The 20,534-nt window shown below is 43.1% G+C and overlaps 1 protein-coding gene across 2 annotated transcripts; it reads right to left on the bottom strand.

The window, feature by feature from the left end:
- Positions 1 to 6,849: 6,849 nt before the first annotated feature.
- slc9a8 (solute carrier family 9 member 8) lies at positions 6,850 to 20,103 on the bottom strand. 2 transcript variants are annotated; one of them, XM_029155658.2, is made up of 16 exons: positions 19,087 to 20,103; positions 18,585 to 18,766; positions 17,284 to 17,364; positions 16,636 to 16,694; positions 12,466 to 12,549; positions 11,930 to 12,031; positions 11,814 to 11,848; positions 11,241 to 11,384; positions 9,725 to 9,866; positions 9,532 to 9,637; positions 9,346 to 9,462; positions 9,182 to 9,264; positions 8,986 to 9,097; positions 8,586 to 8,806; positions 8,258 to 8,404; positions 6,850 to 7,857 (listed from the first exon to the last, which is right to left on the bottom strand). In XM_029155658.2, the coding sequence occupies exons 1-16, from the start codon at positions 19,302 to 19,304 to the stop codon at positions 7,744 to 7,746; spliced, it is 1,947 nt and encodes a 648-aa protein (XP_029011491.1). In that variant the 5' UTR covers positions 19,305 to 20,103; the 3' UTR covers positions 6,850 to 7,743. The 2 variants fall into 2 exon arrangements, with proteins under 2 accessions (XP_029011491.1, XP_029011490.1); XM_029155657.2 differs by having other exon boundaries at positions 11,814 to 12,031.
- Positions 20,104 to 20,534: the final 431 nt, after the last annotated feature.

The following is a 20,534-nucleotide window of genomic DNA, read 5'->3' as shown; positions in this document are numbered from 1 at the left end:
GTGTGTTAAATAGGCATGTGTGTGTGTGTGTGTGTGTGTGTGTGTGTGTGTGTGTGTGTGTGTGTGTGTGTGTGTGTGTGTGTGTGTGTGTGTGTGTGTGTGTGTGTGTCTTCTTCACTTGGATGGATTTACATGGCATTAAACAGTACATTGTGTCAGTGGGGGTTTGTGTCTGTTACTGGGGTGATTATGATATAAATAGGCTTGATTGTTGCGGTGGATCAGTGATATTCAAACAACCTCGGCCATTATGAAGCTTAGCTCTGACACTGCTGAAACTGTTATTGTCTGGGTCTGGTTTGACCTGGTTACCACTGGGCAGGTAATGCTCATGTGGAAGCTCATACACAGCTAATGCCACAAGGTGAGGCAGGTTTAGTTTAAACTACTGGATGTGCAGTGGAGCCTTCCTCCATCGCTCCCATCTCTGGGTGGGAAACAGATTATGTGCAGACATATTTGGCTGGATGGACAGCGCGTCACTGCCTCATATCTATCCTGGCATCAACATACTGTAGATGACTCACCTCCTGACTGATGGCAAACTCCCTAGTGACAATCTGTCGCCTCGAACGCACACGCTGAACCATCTGTCTGTCCAGAACAGCTACGTCTGACTGCAGACCACACTATGCAGTCGCAGTGAGAGGGTCCAACGCTAGGACGGCAGGAGCTGCCCCACGTGCACAGAAACGAGGCTGACGCTGCAGCATTGACCTCAGACAGAGGCTGTGGGCCAAAGCAGTGAGTAAAATATGTTCAGTACCAAAGGCTGAATGTCTAATAGATCTGTGTTTTAGGAATCACACACATTAGCTTTGTTTTCTCTGAAGCTCAATTTGAGCCCCATTAGTTGAGCTGAAAACAGTGCGGTCGCGCGCTAACACGTGACAAAATCTTTTTCTATTTAGCACAAAACGAGGCCAGCAGAGGAGCAGAACCGAGCCGTCCTGGTTGACGGCTCCTCCCTCGGGACCGCGACACGTCTGGGCAGCGCGTGCTCTGTGCGGTGGGCAGGCAGAAGCTACGCTGACCCAGTGGCTTCGGGTCAGAACCAGACAGGATGCTGCTAATTAACCCCAATACACAGAGCAAATCTGCAGCTCCAGCTGAAATAGTTGAACCCCAGGTCCCGTCCTGCTCCCGTTGTGTTTGTTCTCCAGAGCCATTGTTTTCCTCTGGTATTGTTTCCATAGCTCAGATCTTCTTGTGTCTGTGTCCGTCCAGTTCAAGGACGTGTACCTTGACTTGGTTGATCTTGATGACCTGACTAAATTAATTGTACCTGAAAGCCATCGTGTACAGATCTGCCAGTGGAAAAAGCTGAGGCTTATAAATTGAACTTGTGCATAACAAACACTGACCTCATTGAACAGTATTTACTGTATTCCATGATGCCATGAAATCCAGTACAAAGCATAATCACTCAAACTTCAAACTATTATTTATTTTTTTCCAAATAATAAAATATTGTGGAAACTTTGTTGGAATTCCTTTTTATGAAATTCACAGATTCTCGATTGTTAAAAAATATGTCGAGCATTTCTTTAATTAAAATTTTACTGAACTTTCTTGAAGCCAAGTGAATGAAAGCTTCAGCAAATAGAAATATCCAACTTGTGAACAGTGTGATGGTTTATTCATTTGGCTCCTTTACTGCAGCATTACTGCTCCGGTGAAGTGTGGCGTGAACGTGATCCGTCGGTGGCACCGCTGAGGAGTCAGCGACGCCGAGCAGCCGACAGCTGATGTGGATTTTTGGCTCCGGTGAATCTCACCTTCCTCCTGACAATAGAGTCCCTGTAGAGATCAGCGCAGACCGGCTGGCCGACCAGTCACGCTCAGCGGCTGCTGGCCGTGGCTTTGACCCTGTGGCAGGTGTTTAGGCTTTTTTCTACCTTTTTTCTACTGGCACATCTTTACCTTCCACTCAACTTTCAATAGGAGTTAAATCAGCATAGTGTGTTGGTTTCAGTATCATCATCCCATCGTCAGGGTGTATCATTCTTTCATTTAAAGCCCATCTGTCCACACTGCTGGGGGGCTCTCCACCAGGAGCCCAGTGGAGGGCCTGCCTGCATTCATTTTCAACACCATTAATTTCTCTTATCCACACATCACGCTTCTGCACCAGGAGCATAGGAGAAAACGCACCCAGGCCCCCTCTGAACGCTCTCTATGTAATCCATCACACGCAGACGTGCGCTCGTGGAGGGGGCGTGTAAACAAGTGTCTTTGCAGCTCGTTGTAAGTCCCGTCATGCCTCCGCCTGCTCTGGCCAGCGTGCAGCCTGCATTCATGTTCCATTATGACTCCTCCTCTTCTTTACGGGGTCCTGTTTGGTGCAACAGCATCGTGAAGCGTGTTTAAGCTCAAGGGCAGGTCCCTGCAGACAAACTGTAGGGCCTGGAGGGCATGCGGCTTCACTGACAGCTCCCAATTATTATAAATCCTGTGGAGGATCATCTGACTTCAGTGCACATACGGGACCAGAGTGCAGAGTGAATGTCTGAATAGTTCAGTTTAAAATGGAGTTCAATCAAAATCCAAATTCACCTCAAGATTTGTTTATAAATTAACTTGCAGTATTGCAACACATGTATATTTTCACTTTAGGCTGAAATACTGTGTTGAACATGAACATTTTATTGATTGGGTAGAATGGAGAATCTGACGAGTTATAAAGCCATGAAGTCGATGTCTTACACGTTTCCATTGGTTTTGCAGTGTAAAAGAACGACAGAAATATTTGTTAATTTAAGACAATGTTTAAGTGCCTCGTTACCTTGAACCACAGGAAAAGATCTATAGACATGAGAGAAGTGCAATACAAGCTTGCTGAATGGCAGTACTGAAAGCTGCAATTAGTGGAAAACATACACATCAAACAAGAGAAAGGTAAATAATTAAAATTAACACTAAAGCTCAGGTTAATTAACTAAATGTATGAAGGAAACCAAAAAGCTGTCAGCCTTGAAAACCCCTCACTAAGTAGAGGCCTGGGTTCCTGTATTAAATGATAACAAGAAGAAGTAAAGCACTAACAAACAGAAGACAGACGCAGCAGCTGAAGTTAATTACCAAAAGTTTGTTAAAGAACAATGTGAAACAAGAGACTTGGGATAATAGGCTGTCAGTCACATTGAACTCACATCAGATCAGCACCATGGACAGCAACCAGGGAACCTCAACATAAACCTAGTTAAACTACATTATACTCCATAAACAAAGCATTGTGTGTCTACTTTCACAGGTGACAGTGTTTTCATTTCCACCCAGTCTCTATTTTATGCTTTTTTTTTTCTATTAAATGTCAAGAGGAAAAGCAGACCTGTCCAATGTGTCAAGCCTTTTGTGAAGGGAGACACGTCTACAGCCATGCAGTAGCTGAATATAATTTTGTTTTGTTGCACATGGTGCAGTGTTCGCACTGTGGCCTTGTGTTACAGTAGGAAGCCGTAACTTGTTGGTGGTGCATATTCCAAGGTTGCTGCTGATGTTTTAAATATTCAGCTGGGACGTTGTTAGCTTGTTACATAGAGCATCTCTTTATTGACACTGTAGTTCATTCCCCTTGTAAATCTGCAGTGAGCCGTGTCCCAGAGGTAATAAAAGTTCATTGTTCGCTGCATGTGCGCACACACATGCGTGTGAGGAGCCTGACGCATCGCTGTTGAATGGATGCAGCTTTACGTTCATGTGGGCGCTGCCGTTTACTGAGTGGCTGTATTTCTGTCATTGTCTGAGCTCAGTCAAGGACGCGCTGGGTTTGTAAAACCCACATGTGGGTGTTGGATGTCAAAACAAATAAAATGATGAGGTTTTCATTTTTACAACACTTAACACCTAGAGACGCGAGGCATGAATCAGTTACACATAGCAGGTCTCTACTCGCCTTAATTTGAGTCACTGTGTCAAATGAAATTAACCCAATTCTCACTAAACCATCTTTAAATTTCATAATAATATTTGTTTTCTTTCTCTTTGATCAGTTTTAACTGAAGTGAATCCTGACCTTCGAGCTTTGCCACAGACGTGTACATTGACATGACGCTCAACATAAGGAAACTACTACTGTTACTGTAGATCTTTGTTGCTACAAGCGCTGGCATATCAACCACCAAGAAACAGCTTCACACATGAGACTGTTTGGATTAAAGTACAGTTATAACTGAATTGTGCATAAGAAGCTCTCTGCAACTTGAACAAAACCTTGGGATAATGACGCTAGTTTAAAGGTCTGATACAGTAGCTGAGGGACAGGAGGAGCCTCAGCGTGGACGTCCTTTAACCCGAGGCCAGGAGTGGGAGCCTGTAGCATGTAGCATGTAGTATGTAGCCTGTACCATGTAGCCTGTACCATGTAGCATGTAGCCTGTAGCATGTAGCCTGCAGCATGTAGCCTGTAGCATGTAGCCTGTACCATGTAGCATGTAGCCTGTAGCATGTAGCCTGCAGCATGTAGCCTGTAGCATGTAGCCTGTAGCATGTAGCCTGTAGCCTGTAGCATGTAGCCTGGACCATGTAGCATGTAGCATGTAGCCTGTAGCATGTAGCCTGCAGCATGTAGCCTGTAGCATGTAGCCTGTAGCATGTAGCCTGTAGCCTGTAGCCTGTAACATGTAGCCTGTAGCCTGTAGCATGTAGCCTGGACCATGTAGCATGTAGCCTGTAGCATGTAGCCTGCAGCATGTAGCCTGTAGCATGTAGCCTGTAGCCTGTAGCATGTAGCCTGGACCATGTAGCATGTAGCATGTAGCCTGTAGCATGTAGCCTGCAGCATGTAGCCTGTAGCATGTAGCCTGTAGCATGTAGCATGTAGCCTGTAGCCTGTAGCCTGTAACATGTAGCCTGTAGCATGTAGCCTGTAGCATGTAGCCTGTAGCCTGTAGGGTACAGGAGGCAGCTCTCCTCTGGGCTCTGCAGGGGGCGGTGGAGTCCACGGTGTTCACAGCATCTCCAGCTGCATGACCTTCAAAATGATGTTTCATCCAAGAACAACAAACTGTACGTAGGTTACTGATGATGGCAGTGATTCAGTGTGACTGAGAGACATGATACGCAGAAAGCAGCTATTGATGGTCGTCAGGGTGGTTAACCGCCATGAGCCTCTTAATCCTATCAACTAATTACCACCAGAACATTAACCATCGGCCTCTGCTCCGCGGTATTGATTGCTCCCATTGACACCATCGACTTTATGCTAAGAGGGTCAATCCACCCTCTCACAGCCGCTGCATCTCTCTCTCCACTGTCGGCACGAGTCCCACCCGTCGCTCACAGGACAAACCCCGGACCCGAGGAGGGGTTCTGTTTGTTGGGTAGTGATGGGATGTCCTGGCGTCTGCCTGTGTAACTCAGCTCGAGCCGCCTCCCGTCTGATAATTGAGCTGTTTGATGCGGTGCAGCCTGAACCTGCAGGTAATGTCTCTCATCACACAGGTTGTGCTGCCTCCTGCAGATCCTTCCTGCTCTGAAGCGTGAGTAAATGTGAATATACATCATGAGGGTATCAGCATGGACTAGCTTGCACACATTACAACAGTAAATGTGTCCTCCACTCATCTCTACCCACTTTTTTCTAACGTGTAATATTCTCCATTCATCTGTGTGAAGGTTCAATCTTAACGCTGCTTGATCCCTGAGGACGCATCAAAGTTCCCTCGCACTGAAGTTTGCTGTGAAATATTTAAACCCAAGAGCCTGATTCATGCAGCTGCTCCCAAACGCCAAATGGAAATCTCCATTTCTATGCACCGTCATTAATTCATCAGTCTTCACTAGTCTTTGCAGATTAAAACATAACTTTAGGGTTGGTTTGCGTTTTGAGTCCATGTTGAATGAACCATTGTTCAGCACAAAAGATATAATAATCTATTGATGTTCAGACACATGTGGGAGTGGTATTAAATACAGTAATTAAGCAGGATTATGAGCTTTGTTACACATTTCATTTACACAATTGTTTTTGTGTTTGTGAAGCAGCTTTAACAATTTACTGCATGTAAATACTGCTAAAAAGCAGTTTCTGTGATAAACTTTACTTAACATTTCAGATTTAGTTTAAATGTCACAGACGTTAGAATTACTGCTTTTATCTCTGACGTGACTCTAATGTTTTACAGAACTGAAGTAAAGAACTGATTAAGGTTATTGCTGTGATAGGTTCAGTTTTTATTCCCAGTTCAGTTAAAGGACTAGTGTCAGTGCTCAACTCTTACAGTACATTACATTCATACATTTGTTTATTGGCCTGATTGAACACTGATTGACACATTTGACACAATTACCCAATTCTTTAGGTTTTGCACTCCAACCACTCATTTTTCCAGATAAGGCTCAGCTGGGAATGAGTGTATTTATTTATTAGTTATGCTTCCAACTGGCTTCAGTGAAGGTGTAGTGGGAGTTCTCTATCGCTTCGAGACGTCTCTCCCCACTGCTTACGTATTACATATGTACAGGAACTAGTCCTCCCTGACCATGGCAGGTTTAGTTCCCGTACATATGTAATATGTAACTGAGCAGAAATGGTCTCTCCGCTCAGGGAACCGGGGTCACCTGTAACCTGTAACTCTGACGGGATTCATGACTTCTAAATGGTACAGCCCTGTAAACTTGTGATGGTCTGATGATGTGGATCTAGACCCCCCCTACTGGTCCCACATGTTTACACAAAATGCAATTATCAGATAAATGCCTGACTACATACATGATTTCATGTATGAGTCTGAAAAAATATATAATACTAAATACTACAAAATAATAATGCTATTTAGAGGCTTTTCTGTCAGTGGCACACTGTTTTATATGGATTTGTCCTGCACTGACGGGTACGGACGGTAGTAATTAAACAAAGATTTCAATATGATTTATTGTAGATGTATATTTTCAATAATTTACAGTGCTCACAGAGCTACAGTAGTAGATCGGTGTTCATCCCACAAGCAGCACATCTGATAGATAAATAAATAGAAAAAATATATATTAACATTCATATTTCCTGGTGCCCACACATTCGTTTATATGTATTTAGGTACTTAATTCTGAAAAACATTGAAAAGTACAACAGCTCCCGCCCATAAGTACAGGCTGTTCATCAGAAACCCTTCACATGAAACACACTCAACAAAACAGTGTAGTGACAACAGAATGGAGTAAATACGGAAACGTTCTTTTAAAAACAGAAGTGATGTGTAGGACGGAAGTCATTCTCCTGTGAGCTGGGGGCGAAAGACGTGGAAGGTTTGACCTCCTGCCTTTCTTCTTGTTGCATAGCCAGAGGATGTGGTGGCAGCTTCATAAATGAACGTCTGACTCGTTAATGCATGCCAATGAGGAAACACCACTTGGCAGGAGGTTTACCACGAATCTACAGAGCAGAAACATTATCTTGCTTTTTTCCCATAACACAAACAAAAGCGCCCGGCAGACATTAAATAAGCTGGTGCCACACAAATAGAACCGGCTTCACTTGAAAATATTATCCCCCCACATCTTCGCTTCACACACAGACCTAACCAAAGAAATAACTGGTCAAGTGTTTCTTGGACCTGTAACAATGTGGCATCCAGATCAGGAACTTCCTTTTTCACAGGTGTTTTCGTTCTTCATCCAGTGATGAAGTATTCAATGCCACTTTGTGACTTTGGCACATTCCAGCCGAAGCCCTGGGCTGAACGTCACTCAGACTCTTGGTGGCCAGAGAGGCCACGAGCCCCATTCATTGTGCATTCAGCGTTTTCACAGAAGTTCTGCTTCATCTTCTTCATCCTCGGAGCCTGAGGGTCCCTGTCGAACCTCTTCATACCACTTGTTGGTCAGCGTTTTCATCTGGATCCGGCCATGCAGCAGGTCCTGCCAGACACAAACGTGCACGTACAGTAAGTTCCCACAAAATACAGACATGAACATACAGAAATAGAACAGTACCTTTATTGTAACGCAATGGGGAAATTACCAAAACATTGATTGAAAGAATTATTCGAAAGAAATTGAGAGAAAGATTGGCCTGTTAAGTTTCTGGCCAAGACTGAAACAAGTACTTCACAACACATCAAGCTGGACCTGCTAAAAGTGTGAAAAACAAATGTCTGGCTGTTTTTTGTCCTATTGTCTTCGTTGTGGCCGACAGTCTCGCCCGGAGAGTAAACTGGTAAACCCGCAACATGAGTACGTTTAGGGGATTACATGCAAACGTGCAGCTTCGCTCGTGACCACGTGAGGTGGTGGAGCTCTGTCCCTTTAAATCTCTCACCTCTTGGGTGAGTCTGCGAGTGAAGAAGGGGTTGAGGTACTTAGCATCGAGCCACATAAAGCCCTTCAGATCTTGTCTCTGGTAGATGTGGGCCTCGTACTCCTCCTCTGTCAGTTCTGATAGGTGCTCTGATTCAATGGCATTACCCTGAAGAAAGAAGGAAGCCAGAGGTGGTCAAATAAGAGAGGGAAACTTGATCACCGTCTTTACCAGATTCTTTACCCACTGAAGAGAAAAGTAAGAGTCTGAAGGTCGATAAGCCAATAGCACATTGAGGACGACAGCCACAAACCCTCTGCTTCTGACGTCAAAGTGCTTCATCCTTTACCATTTTCTGTGTCTTGCTGAGGTTGATGTCCTTCTTGTTCTTACGACGTGACTGGCTCTCCTCAATGTCCATGATGCGGATCAGAGGCATCGTCCCGCCTCCCAGGAGGAGGATGGTGAAGAGCACGATGATGATGGTGGTGGTACCAATCAGCTGGCGCTTCTCGATGGGCTCCAGGCCCAAATGAAGGCTCAACGCGTAGGGAATAGCTCCTCGCAAACCTGTCAGGGGAGGTGAAGCAGTTACATGAAAGATTTTAACCTCACTGGTACTAAACAAAGCTACATTTGAGCAAAATCTAATAGGACAAAACATTCATCACAGACTGGTCTAAATGTTTCATTTCTAGCTGTTGTCAAACCCCAGGTTGAACACTAATAACAAGAAGCTCACAGCTCACCACTAAACCACATGATGAACATCATCTTGGGCGTGATCTTGTGGTCTCTGAAGAAGTTCAGCAGAAATGACAAAGGGAAGATGTTCACCGCTCGACCAAGAAGAACCAAGACCTGCAGGGGGAATAGCACACGGTTAGGACCTGAGGATGTCAGAGAAATCAGAACGTCATCGGTAGAATAAGTTCCAACACTTACTATGCACCAGATGACAAAGGATATTTCAAATTTATGCGGGAAACTGAAGATGGAGAGTCCAAGGAAGGCAAACACACACGTTTCTGGGTAAAGATTACAAATGAGAACTCGTTAGAAACGGTGCACAAGCATCTGACTGGGAGAATCTGAAGCAACCGACTGACCACACATGAAGGCCACCGTTCGCAGCGTCTGCTGCATGAGGATCTGGGTGACGGGCGACAGGTTGTGATGTGTGTAGTGCGACATCGCAATTCCAGCAAACAGGATCGACATGATACCTGTTGGGAGAAAGCATGGCGTTAAAACGTCCCATACACAACTATGTCAACGTGCACGTCTGCACCCACCGGACAGTTTGATGCCCTCTGCCAGGCCGTAGGGCAGGTACGCGAAGATGATCATCATCCCAAACTCCAGGGACGGCGTCTTTCTCAGGTCAAAGTGTTTGAGAAACTGGCCGCTGAGTTAAGGATTTAAAACGTAAAACAGAGTCCAGCCACATCTATCTATCAGACACATGAGCAGAACCGGTGTGGATACGAGAGCCGAGATGAGCCCGGTGAGCGTTCCCAGAGCAGCGGAGCCAAAAAACATTTTAAGGAAGTAACCCAAAGCCTGCAGAAACGTCTCCCAGCCTGTAACCACGGAGTTGTCTGAGCGGGAAAAGAAGCCCTCAGCGGTGCTACAAGACGAAAGAAAACAACAGCACAAAGCTACATTATCATTATTGCTGCTTTAGCTTCTATTGCCATTCTCCTTCCCGGCAGCAGGGGGCAGCAGCACTCCACCTCTGAAGGTGTCAAACTGTAGATGAACCATTAGGAGGTTGGTTGGACATTGTCGGCCTGTGGTCTGATGGGAGTAATAATAATAATAATATGAGGTCCATCTTATCTGAATGTGTGTTATTCAGACATGACATTTATTGACATATGGAACCACTACAATAAACCAAGACAAGCATTTACTCCACATCAACTATGATATGTATCAAACCAAGCTATAAAAGTATCTTTTTGTTATTTTCTTGTCCTAAATCACCAACACATTTTTTCTTCCTTAAAGGCCTCAGAGAATGAGACGACCCACACCCGGCATGCGTCACACGTGAGTGTGGTTTGGCTGCCTTCAGCCGGGCCTTTCCATTATTTTGACATGGGACCGGCTGCTGATTGCTGATTTATTTCAGTTTTCTTCACTGCTGTCACAAAGATTGTGCTGTTGCTGTAGCTGTGGCTGTTTGCCTTGGCTGTCCTGATTTTATACTTGTAGCCCAGTCGTTTTTCTTTTTGTTTTGTTCCCATATATATCCTGGCCCCTATATTTAAATGTCTTGTTCCTAAAATTCTAACACTTTTGTCTGGTCACAGATATTTTTAAATTTGTCGTTTGCATTAAATAGAATGGTGGCTGGTACGATTTAAATCCAATTTATAATTACTGTACCATCATCCTGATAAACAGGCAGAAAAAATAATTGATAATGCATTTTCAATACTCATTACCTTTCTCCCAGGCAAAGATGTAGCTAATGCCTTTAACACTGCAATCAAAGACAGGGCCAAACCAAGCAGTACCTTCTACTAAAGCCGCTCTGAGGTTCCAATAGCAAGCAAACTGCCTAGGCTGTTCATCCTATCTATTATTCATGCGTTCATTTACTGTACACAGACACTTGAGATCACTTAGCAAATTTATCAGGTTGTAAGTAGGAGAGAAATAAAGTGTGGACAGAGGCGACATATACTGTAGGAAGACAAGGACGTGAACCAACAAAGGTGTCACAGCAACGCTCCACTTCCAACAAACTTGTCTGTCAGGATTCTGTTTGTGTGGAGCCACCTGTCTGTTGACACAGAACAGTCTTGCCAAACACTTCTAAGACACTGAAACTCTAAATAGATCGTCTCCGATAACTAGAGCGGGTTTTGTGACATGCTTAGAAAGCTGCAAGAGTCCCTCATCACTGACAAGCTGGTTTCTAAGATGACGTACAGTTAAAGGCTTTGACATCTTGATATAAATACATTGTGAGGAAGCAGAAGGAGACTGTTACTTGGTGAGGACGATGGAGACGGCGTCATTAAGGATGCTTTCACCAAACACCAGCATGTTGAGGACTGGGTCCACATTCAGGGCGTTAAAAATGGCGATTGTAGCTACGGGGTCCACAGCTGAGATCAAGGAGCCGAAAGCAAAGCTACAGCAGGAGGGAAGGGAGAGAAATGAGAGGAAACGTGAACATGAGCAGCAACAGGAAAATACAGTAAAATGGATCATTCACATACAGTACATTGTCATTTACATTTACGGTACAAAGCTGGAGCTGCGTGAATCTGTAGGAGGGCATGTGCAGATACAGTTGCAAACAGAAAATCACTTAGGACTTTCCCAACTTCCCCCTAAATGTCAGTAAAATCTGTTACACAGGCAAAACTGTCTTTGAATCCACTAATGCTGCTGAACAACAGCACCTGCTGCACAGTGACCACAAGCCTGTCTTGAAAAACCACACATGGGGGTGGAGTAGCATGCAGCAAATGAGTCATTCATCTCTGGCGGCGAGACAATCTGTCTGTCTGGAGCCGTAAAGGTTTTAACACAGATCTACAGCAGTTAAAGCACCTACCTGTCCGTCATGGTCATCTTATAGATCACATCAGCCTGAGAAAAACAAAAACTCATTTTATACAGATGTTTACACATCAACCCTGTTGTTATGAGTACAGCTATAAAAAAACTCACCTGTCCCAGGAAGTAGATCCCTCCTCCAACTATGAAGGCAGAGATAGCGGTGCCAATCACAGCAAAGAGGGTGATGGAGCCAATGTTTTGGAAGAAGTTTCCCTAAACATATACAGACACACAGCTTAGGAATTCATGGACTGTAAAGAATGACATTTGTGCTAAATGACGAGCTGACATTGAACTGAAACGAAGGTCAGCACAGAGAAGATATTAGTGATAACACAGTGGAACTAGAACTACCGCCTTTTATAATGCTGGACCAACGAAAAGAAAACTATGAGAACAATGCATTTTAAGAGGAACTTTTTTTTTACATTTGCCGATTTCTTTAAACTTTAGTCGTATGATGTGAAAAATATTGTATGAATGAGGACAGGATGAAACGCTAAAACTGAAGTGACAGAGACGACGTGCTTCTGCTTTGGTGCCTTAATGCCAAAGGTGAAAGCAGACGTTGAGGCTGATTTGGTTCCCGTTTATTCTTCGTCCCTAAACGAGTCGGTTTATAAGAATGTGACACATTTTTTCCACACCTTGTGTAAAGAGTATCCAGATTCAAAGATGATTGGAGGCAGAAGCAGGAGGAAGAACATGTTGGGTCGAAACATCTCCTCCTCCTACGAGAGACAGATCAAGTTACAAACACTACAATTTCTAATGGTACAAAAGCAGCGGTAGTCAGATGACAAGCTGGCGACAGCTCGGCTCAGAGCCAGGAGCAATATGTCGTAAAGGAGCAGGGAAACGTTGAGTCCAGCTACTGTGGAGATGAACGCTGTATATAAATCCTGCTAAAATAACTACATAACAAATCATACATTCATAAAACAGACGTGTAGCCCGTTACGAACACTGAACAGGAAACACTTCACCCCTAATGTTTTGCAACTTGGACTGAGTTTATAAACGTTCTGTCTGGTCTTGTCATCACGAAGGCCACAATGTTTGTTTTAATCCAAACACAAATCCTAATGCTAATCAGCATTGTTGAATATGAGCATATTATGTGAGTCACTGAACGATTTAAGCATGTGCTCGTGGTTATTATGTAATCCTCAACGCATGTTTCCAGCCATTTGGCCGAAAGTCAGTCCAGTGATCAGTGACAGAACACACACAAAAATGTACACACTCCCACACACGGCTCACGTGATGCTGGTGCCACTGATCAAACTCTTGCATACGTTTCAATGCAGCGTCTGTCGACCTCTCACTCCTTCTCACTTTTTAAAAATATTTTCCACCCGCTCTCACACGCACACACACACGCACGCACGCACGCGCGCACACACACACACACACACACACACACACACACACACACACACACACACACACACACACACACACACACACACACACACACACACACACACACACACACACACACACACACACACACACACACACACACACACCCCAATGCTCGGATTTTTCAGCAACATAATAAAATCATTGTTGCTTCTCGGCCGAATGGGCCGGCCTCCCAGACCAGGCGCAGGAATCATGTGCCCGTGCATTACGCTCCGGCTGCCGGTCTGTTCATGCATGATGCACCATGTGCTTTCTTCTGAAACTAGAGAGAGAATGAGTGTGGTTTTTGTGTGCATGCATCAGTGAGAGTTCATACAGCCCACTTCTGGGCTGTGCCTGATATTATTGCAGTGTCTGTTAAAAATACGACTCTAGTCAATAATGTGTTTTGTGTTTAAACAGATGTTGGAGCCCACAAACAGATGGACATGGAGAAAAAAAACTATCCGTAGCTATGATGAATGTCATCAGACTTCATCAGACTTTGAAGTGGTTCGTTGATGAAAGTCAGTTTAAGAGTCAGTGTCAGAGTTAATATACATCAATCCAAAATGTTACATTAATTCTATAAAACGTCAGTAAAATTAGTTTCACAACCTTCTGCATGTACAATATAGTTCTTTCCCTCTAAAGAATTAGGTAAGAAATGACCCAAAAGGAAAAGGTGTTTTGAGAAAAATGAAACCATAGCACACTTGGTTAATGACGGACTTCACTGTGCATGAGTTGAATCATGCCTGCCTGGGTGGATGCATGTTCAGTGCAAATTTGTCAACACTCCAAAAAAAAACGTGGCGGAAGCACCTAAAACTGTTATTGAGGAAAGTCCACAGTTCGCTGGCGTAACGGCTACGCTTCTGCTTAGAGTGTCTAACACACAAATACGCGGTGGACTGGTGCTTACTACCTCACTTACTGCCTCTTGTCCACAGTGAAATACAGCGGCCCTGCACCCTGCAGGGCCTAAAATATATATTAATGCCTGAGACAGAAGAGGAACACAGACAGACACACAGTTCTTACTACTAGACGCTCACTGACGTTCCAATGTATCGTCTAAATTCGTGGTTTAACGCTAATCATCACAGCTAAACATCTAACCCTAAACCAATCCTCACACACACAGATACACAGGTTCATATAAGTGGATTTAGACTAGATGTCACGTCTGCTCACTGTTGATTACAGGCTGCAATTAGAGGTAAACTCATTGTCAATTAACCAGTTAACCTTTTCCTTAATACAATTTCCGCTGCAGTGTCTGTCTCACATCCTAATGCGACATATCGGTTCCTGTGTTTGGCAATAGCAAATATTCAATTTACTCAAACTAATTATTACATTGAAAATGTTCACTCTTTTGCTTGATAAACGATAAAAGAGTTAACTAAAAATACAAATTGATTTGAGGTAAGACTACATGAAAGGACCTCCTGACACCATGAGAAGCGGTCTTAGATGTACAATGAGAATTCAGAAACACTGAGATTGACGGGCAGCTGAAAATATGCAGTAAGAGGAGGAAAGATGAAAAAGATAAATGCGGGGAGCAGAAGATAGGCATACTCTTGGGAAGCTCTGAAACACAGCTTGAACTGAATGAGAGAAGATGAATGCCAAAGATTAAGAGAACATAGTTAAAAGAGAGTAAAAGATAAGAGAAAAATATGAGCCAGAAGGATGGAGAGGCCTTCGATAAGAATGCACGCTGGAAGCTCAGCTCTGACAAACAGTGACATGGCCACATGGGAAAAGGCCCCTGGAACCACAATTAAAACAGCGCTCCCTGCGTCGTTCTCTTTCCAAGCCGTGGGAGAGATCTAAAAACAAGCATGTGCTGCCCTTTAGAGCTTCAAAACACCACTCGAGCCACTGAGCAAAATCAAGATAAGACAATTTACAGCACATCCATAAATTCTAAATCACAGATTAACAGCAAGGCACGGCAGCAATAAGAAAGTGAATCACCTATGACTCGCTTCCTCCGTGTTGCCTAACTGGTGTGTTACTTTGTACCAGCATGCTATTTCCCCCTCAATCTGTGTCAGAGCACAGGGGAGAGATGGGCACACGAGAGGAGAGAGAGAGAGAGCAGTGAACGCTACAAGAAAAGCACATAAAGGGGACGACCGGAATAAAAAAAAGTTGGTAGTGGTACGCGGGTGGGGGAGTCCTGGAGGGCTGCTAAATTAACCAAGTGGGCCAGCTTTAAAACACAGCACTGGCAGAGATGACACAAGCCTTTAATGTAACTACAAGCACCCAGTTTGAACCTGCAAAATAAGATCCCAGATAAAGTCAGACTAAATGTGATAGTGGAGGACAGAGGCCTTCCATTAACGGTGATGCTCTCAGAGCACTCGATGCATTCAAAAGAGCTGCAGATGAAATACTGTAGAAGAGATGACGGGTTTTACACCGGCTGCGTTACTCGTATAACAGGTTACATGGTGCATTGTGCTCCTTAGGGCTCTTTAAAAAACAAATGGGTCAGACATAATGGATTTGCATCGCGGCCTGAGTCTTTTGAAGTCTCCATCGGGCTATAAAACACTTAACATATCCATGCTCCTGTAACGAAGCTGCTGCATATCTCTTTGTAACCTCATTATACTCAGACAGTTTCTACAAAGCTGTGTAGTGCTAATAGGTCATGAAGACAGAGCCTGGAACTTTCATTATATGAGCAGGTGAGTAGCTCTACCGTCTGAACGTAAAACACAAACAGAGACAAGTGTGGAGGCTCACAGGACAGGGGCTCAGGTTACTAGTGCAGCTGAGACCCCCAGCTGGGAAACAATGGCCCCCTGTATAGAGGACACATTGACACAATCTGTCCCCTTTTCCTCCCCCCCTTCACTCTGCATATCTCTCTCTAGTTCCATCATTCTCTCACTCACTGGCAGAGAACAAGGAATGTTAATTAAAGGCTGTGGGAACCAGAAGAAGCACGGAGGGCTCAAAGGGACACAGAAAAAAAAGATAGCGAGCAAACAACAGCGTGTGTCACTGTTGATAGGTAAAAGAATGGGAGCAGAGAGATGGGATTTGTGACAAAAACAGAAGCCATGAAATTGAAGTGAGCAAAACGACAGGCACAAAAAAGAGATGAAAAGCTACAGCACAGGGATATTTACTGGGCTGGAGTTGGGAGATGGTTTCTAGGGAATTTAACATGTTTTCTCTAAGCCCCCCTTCTTGCAAAAACTACTATCCTACACTAACAGCAATATACCAAATTGCAAGCTAAGCTAAACTGCTGGGCTGGACATATAAGGAAAAACAAGGACTAATAACTGAGAAGAGCTTTTTTCTGCTGTGACAATAAAGGTGGTCATTGAATTGTAGGTAGAAGAAAAGGACCTACAGGGCGTGAAAACAAATCTTACCTTCCAGTTGGCCAGTTCCTGAAATTCAATGATCTTAATGAAACCTCCCATCAGAATCCCTGGAAAGAGTGAGAAGATGCTAAGAAACCACAACCATATGAACAGGGTGACAAACACAGACATGAAAGAGACAAAAGATGGAACAATAAATTTAAAAAAGCAATCAAAGAATCCAAACATTGTGTAAAAAAGGCAGATAAAAGGTTGCAGCGCATAGGAAATAACACAAACGAGAGGAAGCATTGAGGATGGAAAAGCAGGGCTTTTCTGAATTGTAAGCAGAGAGTTATCTCTCTTCAGCAGGGTCCTCTGCTCTGTGAGCTCTTTCTGTATGCAGGAGAGGAAAAAAGGCCAAGACAGATGGAAGTCCAAGGAAGCCTGGAAATGCACAAATATGTATTTGGCAGGACTATGGAGCGATTTGGAGTATGTCAAATTAATAAATGAAGATGAATCTGTGTTCATTTTTAATAACATTGTGCTTCTCGTCTCTTTGCTGTGACACACATTTAGGAGACAATCTTCTTAGTTACAGTATGCTGTGCAATTTATACTTTTGTTTGTTATACTAAAAACAGTCCTTGAGAAAAAGGAGAGTTTGCTGAACTCAATCTGTGTATAGCGACATATTACACCAGATGTACTCACCCAGAGACACAACAGCCACACTCTCAGGAAGAAAATGCAGCTTGAACTTGATGAGCAGGTGCACCAATATGATGCAAATACCTGGGGTGGATGGGGAGAGATGTGAATGAATATTTAGGACAAACAAATTCATCCATCCTGAACTCGATGTCACAGCAACTCAGATCATCACCGAAATAGCCTCCACAGTACATCGTATAAACATCTATTCTCTCTTCTGTTCTTCCTAAATCTGACGGCACAGATCAATTTTGCGTAGCGTCACATAACTCAGGATTAAAATCAAATTGAAGTAATTATAAAAGCAATTGTTCGACAAACAAATGATGGTTCTGACATTAAAAATAAACAAATACCACATAATTAGCCAGTGACAGCCTCACAGGCAACTACAGTATGTGTACAAATATACAGTAATAAATGTGCATGTAGCACTAGTACTGTAATAGAGCAAAAGGCCACAATGAAGCAAAAAATACCAAACGAGCAATAGACGAGCAATACTTGCAATAATCCTTTATCTGTCCATGAAATAAATAATAGGTCTAAAGCCCCAGCAGCACTGAACATGCCTACTTGCTGTGCTGTAAAGGAAACCAAACCGTAACGAGGGTGATCTGTGCTCACCCACTTTAAAGCCACCTCAAGAGGCAGCATCACAGATGAAGGAGTTCACCAGACCAGCTTTGTAAAAGGTCAGAGGAATCGATAGGTGTTAGGAACGTGTGAAACTGCTGTGTTTTTTCTGGGAGACTCTCCCATGTGGAACAGTTGACTACACATAGAGTATTTTGTGTTGTAACAATGATTATGGCTGCATTCTTTCTGTTTGAGCTGTAGCTTTAAGTGATCAGAATACAAGATTGGTAAAATTGAAAATCAGAGCGACTCAGCAGAATGTAGAGAAAAGTGAGCGACATGAGTCATGAAATTTAAACCACTGTTAAGCATTTAGTTACACTCTAGACAACCAAAAGTGCATAATGAACTATTTCCACATCTGAAAAAACCTTTCACGCCTTTGCACTTAATATTATGTGACCACAATATTTCCTCTTCCCTTCTTCTGAGGCATCAACCTCATACTGGCACTGCAATGACGATATACATCACTTCATGTATGAGTTTTATGAGGAAATGGTGCCTATTGTATGAAATACAATAGTTATACTTGTCTTACCGAGAAGCCAGTCTACAAAAATATGTTACATCTTGGTGAGTTTATGATGACAGTTGCCAAAGCAAAAAATTCAGCAGAAGAGACAATGAGTCAGAAAGACAATGGGAGACGAACAACCCACCAATAACCAGCAGACTGAAGAAAATAGTCATCCCACTGGATTGCTCTTCTTCTTGGGCCTTGACCCCGGTCTGCACAGGCAGAATGGGCTTAGGGGTTGGGGGTGCCGGTGTTGTCGGCTTGACAGTAGGTGTTGTAGCGTGGAGGGTGTCATTGCTGTTGTTGTCAGTGTCATTGGATTTGCTGAAGTGAAACAAAAACACTTTACCTACATGTAAGACTGTGTTTTCACTGAGTATAGATATTAATTTAACTTTCATGGTTTGCTGGCTTTTTACATGCTGGTGGTCCATATTTTGTTTTTGTTGTGTTTTAAGAAAGACTAGAAGAGATTGTCTTAACAAGAACTATTCATCACATTGAATATTCAATTCTATAACATAATAACGTAAACAACAGCTGACCCTACATGTTAGCAACGTGTTTATGGGTTCAACTTTTGCTACGTATAGCTAACGTTACGTTGCGCTCTAAATAGGGGAAAAACATTTATTGTCCCAAACCTGACTAAATGGGCCTCCGTATTAGAGACGACTAAATCGGATCCATCTTCTGTGTCATGTTTTATTAATTTTGCCTGGTCTTCAGATGGAATTTCCTGAGCCACTTTGTCATTTCTTTCAGCCGACGAGTTTTCTTGTCCAACTCGCTGTAGAACGCACGGGTTTAAAAGTAAAAGCAAAAGAGACAGCCACAAAACTATACGGATGTCGTCTCTCATTCTCAAACCAAGGAATTACAACACAAAATCAACGTTAATAAAAAGACTGTTCGCTACATGTCGACATCTCCGTGTTTCTGGTGATGTCACAAATCCGCTTCCTGGTTGTGCATCTCAGGGTGTTGTAGTCTTTGACGTTGCAATCACAGTATAACAGAATGGTAGAGAAACGCGGCCGCCAATTAATGAAATTGTTGTTGCTCCTAAATGTGCACATATTTGGCCAGCTTGCATTATATTTCATATACAGTGCTTTAAACAAAATGGTGATGTTCATAGTAATTCGTGTGTACTCAATTTCCCACAATGCCTCACTGCGCACCGTCAGCTCTCCCTTAATACTTCACGATAGGCTAAACGAACTTACCCGCAGAGGTAAAAAACACTGCTGTATTGCCACAAGTAAAATTTATGAAAATGTAGATTATTAGTATTAAACTGTAACGCCTAATATTGTGTATCTCCTGCGTTTTATTAGTATGGAGACATGCATTGTGCTGCCCAGTTTCACACTGAATTATACATCTGGATCAAATTTTCATATATTGTCACTTATCTCAATGATATTGCTTGATACGTGTCACTTACCATATGGTACAACCAGCAACAGCAAGGCTAATAACCCTGCAATATAACACAATAGAAGCTTTTGATTTACAGTGTTGATTCAACTTGATGGTTATTTTGTATATGGCCCTTGGTCAGTTTACACAGATTAGTCTTTGTTGGCTTGGCTGGACACCATAATAACACCTTAAAACTAGCGTTTGTCAAAGCTGAGGAAAGGTTTAAAGAATATTTAAGATTTTTACTAAGTGCAGGATTCTAGCATATTTAATAAACTAACAAAAATACTTGTCGATACTAGAAAAAGGATGTCACTATGCTTAGATCAGGCCAAAGTTATTCCAGGATGTTCACTTCTTATTAGTGTTTAATGGCGTTCAGGTAGAAGGTTTTTGGCTGTAATATGTCAATGGTTTAATATGTTCTATGAACGAGTAGCTTTAGGGGCTAAACCCCTGGCTGAGGCTTAGTTATAGCTATAGATGTAAAAACTCTCCTATCAAAAAAACTGTAAAATATTAGTTCATCTACTGAAAGCTAGTTACCGTTTAGTGGTGTAATTGGCTAATTGTGCTAATTACGGCATTAGCGTAGACTAGCTATAGCTGCACCTTGGGTTTATTGTGAATGGAAAGTAGTGTTTTTTTGAAGCCACGTCGCTTA

Source organism: Betta splendens, chromosome 7 (genome assembly GCF_900634795.4).
Source record: "Betta splendens chromosome 7, fBetSpl5.4, whole genome shotgun sequence".
In the NCBI taxonomy this organism is placed as follows: Eukaryota; Metazoa; Chordata; class Actinopteri; order Anabantiformes; family Osphronemidae; genus Betta; species Betta splendens.
This window is presented reverse-complemented; position numbering and strand designations above follow the sequence as displayed.